The sequence below is a fragment of the Nothobranchius furzeri genome, chromosome 6 (genome assembly GCF_043380555.1).
Source record: "Nothobranchius furzeri strain GRZ-AD chromosome 6, NfurGRZ-RIMD1, whole genome shotgun sequence".
NCBI classification, from domain to species: Eukaryota; Metazoa; Chordata; class Actinopteri; order Cyprinodontiformes; family Nothobranchiidae; genus Nothobranchius; species Nothobranchius furzeri.
In genome coordinates, this window is record NC_091746.1 from 28901863 (window position 1) to 28905671 (window position 3809).

The window sequence follows — 3809 nt, forward strand, 5'->3', positions numbered from 1 at the left end:
GGAGGGGAGAGAGACCCCGATGATCTTCTCTGCTGCTCTCACTATACGTTGGAGGGTTTTAAGGCAGGAAACGTTGCAGGCTCCGAACCACACAGTGATGCCGCACGACAGGATGCTCTCGATGGTGCCTCTGTAGAAACTGTACAGGATGGGGGCTGGTGCTCTTGCTCTTCTTAGTTTGCGGAGGAAGAAGAGACGCTGCTGTGATTTCCTCGCCAATGCTATGGTGTTCTTCGTCCAGGAGAGATCCTCTATAATGTGCACACCCAGGAACTTGGTGCTGCTCACTCTCTCCACAGACACACCGTCGATGGTCAGAGAAGCATGCTGAGTGTGTGCTCTCCTGAAGTCCACAACAATCTCCTTGGTCTTCTCCACATTTAGAGAGAGGTTGTTGTCAGCACACCATGTGGTAAGGCGGCTCACCTCGTTCCTGAGTATGATGGACCAAGTATGGACTCAGGTGTTTTTGACTCCTAACCTGGGGCTGTGGTTGGCACTAAATACACCAAGGATTAATTATTACCGTGCTCTTTCCAGCAAAAGTTGCTACTGTTATATCCTTATGTTGTATTTAGGGCTGCACAATACAGTGATCCCTTGTTCATCGCAGTAGATGCGTTCCAGACCTGGCCGCGATAGGTGAAAATCCACGAAGTAGGGACACCATATTTACAGTACAGTACTTTATTGAATTATCTAGGGATGCACCGATACCACTTTTTTTGAAAACGAGTACGAGTACGAATACTTGCATTTCAGTATTCACCGATACCGATACCGAGTACTTAATAAAATCATGATTTAAATTTACTGGTAACAGCTTTAGTCATATAATTTAACAAAAAAAAAACAAGGCATTAGTTTGGAATTAAGAACATTTATTTAAAATGAAAACTGCAGCATCTTTTATGCAACATTTTAAGGAATAAATAATTATATTAAAAAAAAAGGTAAACATTGCAACTCAAGTTTTTTTTCAGTTTGTTGTAAACTCTGCCGCTTTGGACAACACAAGAGGCATTAATAAACATTTTTGCCATTTAGTGCACAATATCCGAATAAACTAACATCTACCAACATGGGACTCTGGCAGTCAGTGCAACTTATTAAAATAAATAAAATAAACTCCAAGACGGCTCACTTAATGGAGCCTATTTAGAAAAAGTGAGTGGCAGGTTTTTTTTTTAAGAAAAGTAGCTTTTCTGCATTATCAGCAGTCAGCCTGTTTCTGTTTTCATCTATAATGTGTGACACAGAGCTAAAGAGCCTTTCACTTTCCACACTGCTACATGGAGCTGAGAGGTATTTACGGGCCATTTTAGCCAAAGTGGGGAACCTGATTTTGTTGACGCCCCAGTACTTCAGAGGACTGTCTTCACGAGGGCTTGGGGCCTCTCCGAGGTATGTGTCGAGCTCAATGGCTGCTCCTGCTGCCAGCGGCTGTGCTGCTTGGGCCTGCTCCATGGCGATTTCTTCAAAGACAGTGTCCAGACTGCTGCTAGTGCTGGCCTGGGCCTTGAGGAACAGTTTAGCAGGAGGTTCTGCAGCTTCCGCCCGACTACCCTCTGACTCAGCTCTGGACATCATCTGCAGCTCCTGCTTCAGGTGCAGCTTGGCCTCTGAGGCAGTGTTGGTGGAGAAGAAGCGATCTTTATACCTGAACAAAATTAAAGAATTTATTAATATGTGGAAAAAAAGGAGATATTTTAGTTTCCCCTAAACCACTGTCACAAATGACAGCTATGTGGCTTTCTGGGAGTAATATGGGAAAATATAGACTTAACCTTGGGTCAAGTATGGTGGAGATGAAGTACAGTGGGTTGGTCTCCACATCACTGAAGCGCTTCTTGACAGCTGTCAGTAAGGTTGCTTTCATTGTCTTGACACCGTGGTCCTCGTCGGTTTCTCTGTTTAGAAGTCTCACAAGCACAGTCACAGCTGGGATGACATCAGAGGCTAGTGCGTCGTAGCTGCTCACTTTTGTAGTTAGTTCCTCAAAGGGGGCGAGGATGGCAACAATCTTCTCAATAAGAGCCCATTGGTGAGCGGTGAGACTGTCAGGGAGTTCATGCTCGGACACATACACCCCCAGCACTCGCTTTTGCTCAATGAGGGACTGAAGCATGTAATACGTGCTGTTCCAGCGCGTCTGTACGTCCTGCTGCAGTCTCTTTACTGGCTGGTTCAGCTGTCCCTGAATGTCCTCGAGGCGGGAGTAGGCTAAGGCGGAATGCTTAAAATGCCCAACTATTTTTCGCCCCACTGCTATAGCATCAGCTATGCTCCTCTGTGCTAATAAGCCCTCGTGAACAGCCCGCTGGAGCGTGTGCGCGACACACGGCAGACTTGGGAGCCCTGCGTCATTCATGGCTTTAATCATGTTTTTGGCATTGTCACGAAGCACAACGTGTACTGATGTTTTAGGTATACCCCGTGTCTGGAGCATTTCCTCAAACACATGCGCTATAGCCTGGCTGGTGTGCGAGCCGCGGAGTTGTTTCGCATGTAATGTGGCTCGTTGCGGCATGAAACTCTCGTCTATCCACTGGGAAGTTAGGCTAATTAGCGACACGGGGCTAACACTGCTGGTCCAAATATCCGTGGTGAAACTAAACTCAGAGGAGGCTTGCAGTCGGCTGTGGATATGTTTTTTCACAGAGTCGTGTAGTTTGGGCAGCTCTGTGTCAGTCATGTAGCGGCGGCTTGGGGCATCATATCTGGGCTCCAGAACGTGGAGGAGACGCAGGAATCCCACATTTTCTACCTCCGAGAGCGGCTGGTCACTCAGTGCAATGTACTCCATAATAGCTTGTGTTATTTTCACAGCACGTGGATTGTCTTTGGACATTTTCTCTCGTCTTGCAAGAGTTTGCTGCAGCGTGGGTTGTGTTGGTTTAGCATCGGTAAACTCTTTGTACTCGTTGTCGTGTTTGGATTTTAGGTGCTTTATTAAATTACTTGTGTTTAATGCGCTACCTTTTGCGCCTCCTCTGGACAATTTCGCCGAGCACAATTTGCAGTCCGCCTTTGTTTTGTCCTCTTCATCCACTTTGAAGTAGTTCCACACTGCTGACATGTTGTTTCATCCCGTGTCTCACCTCGCATTCTCCCTGCTCTGAGCTGCAGCTGGGACCCTGGGGGCGGGCACTCGGCAACTCTGATTAACCCCTTACTTGCTGCTCAAACATAGACATTTCTCAGACCGTGGTATCGGTCCCTGGCATCGAGGGACTTTTAACGAGTACGAATACTTCAGAAAATGTGGTATCGAGGCCGATACCCGATACCGGTATCGGTATCGGTGCATCCCTAGAATTATCGTATGATCACATTCTCTTTTTGTGGGTAAAACTCAAGAAAAAACATTTTTACTTGTTTTTTTTAATAGTTTTATTACAAAAAGTGAATTTTATGATGAAATTGATGAAAAAACAGGAATTTCTTGATATTTCGCATAGAAAAATACCGCGAATCGGCGAATTTCCCTTGAATAAGGATCCAAAGAAAAAATCTGCGATAAACGAACCGCGAAGTAGCGAGGGATCACTGTATATTGCAAATATATCGTTATCGCGATAAGCGGAGGAAGACGACAACGAGTATTATGCACACATCTTGTGTTTCTTCTCTTTCTGTGTGCCGTTCTCTGTTGTCCGGCTCAAAATTTACTGTTTGTTTCTTGAGTAAATGAGTTTTCACTTTAAAAATGTACCTTTCATTCTCGAAATTCCTTTAATTTCATCTATATTTGTCATTATTCTTTCTGGACTTTCCTCAAACTGCATTTCTCTTTTCTCCAGATCTTG

At 45.1% G+C, this 3809-nt stretch overlaps 1 protein-coding gene across 1 annotated transcript; it reads right to left on the reverse strand.

Moving 5' to 3' along the window:
- Positions 1 to 798: 798 nt before the first annotated feature.
- LOC107393734 (zinc finger BED domain-containing protein 4-like) lies at positions 799 to 3307 on the reverse strand. Its single transcript, XM_015972311.3, has 2 exons — positions 1788 to 3307; positions 799 to 1660 (listed from the first exon to the last, which is right to left on the reverse strand). The coding sequence occupies exons 1-2, from the start codon at positions 3077 to 3079 to the stop codon at positions 1159 to 1161; spliced, it is 1794 nt and encodes a 597-aa protein (XP_015827797.3). The 5' UTR covers positions 3080 to 3307; the 3' UTR covers positions 799 to 1158.
- Positions 3308 to 3809: the final 502 nt, after the last annotated feature.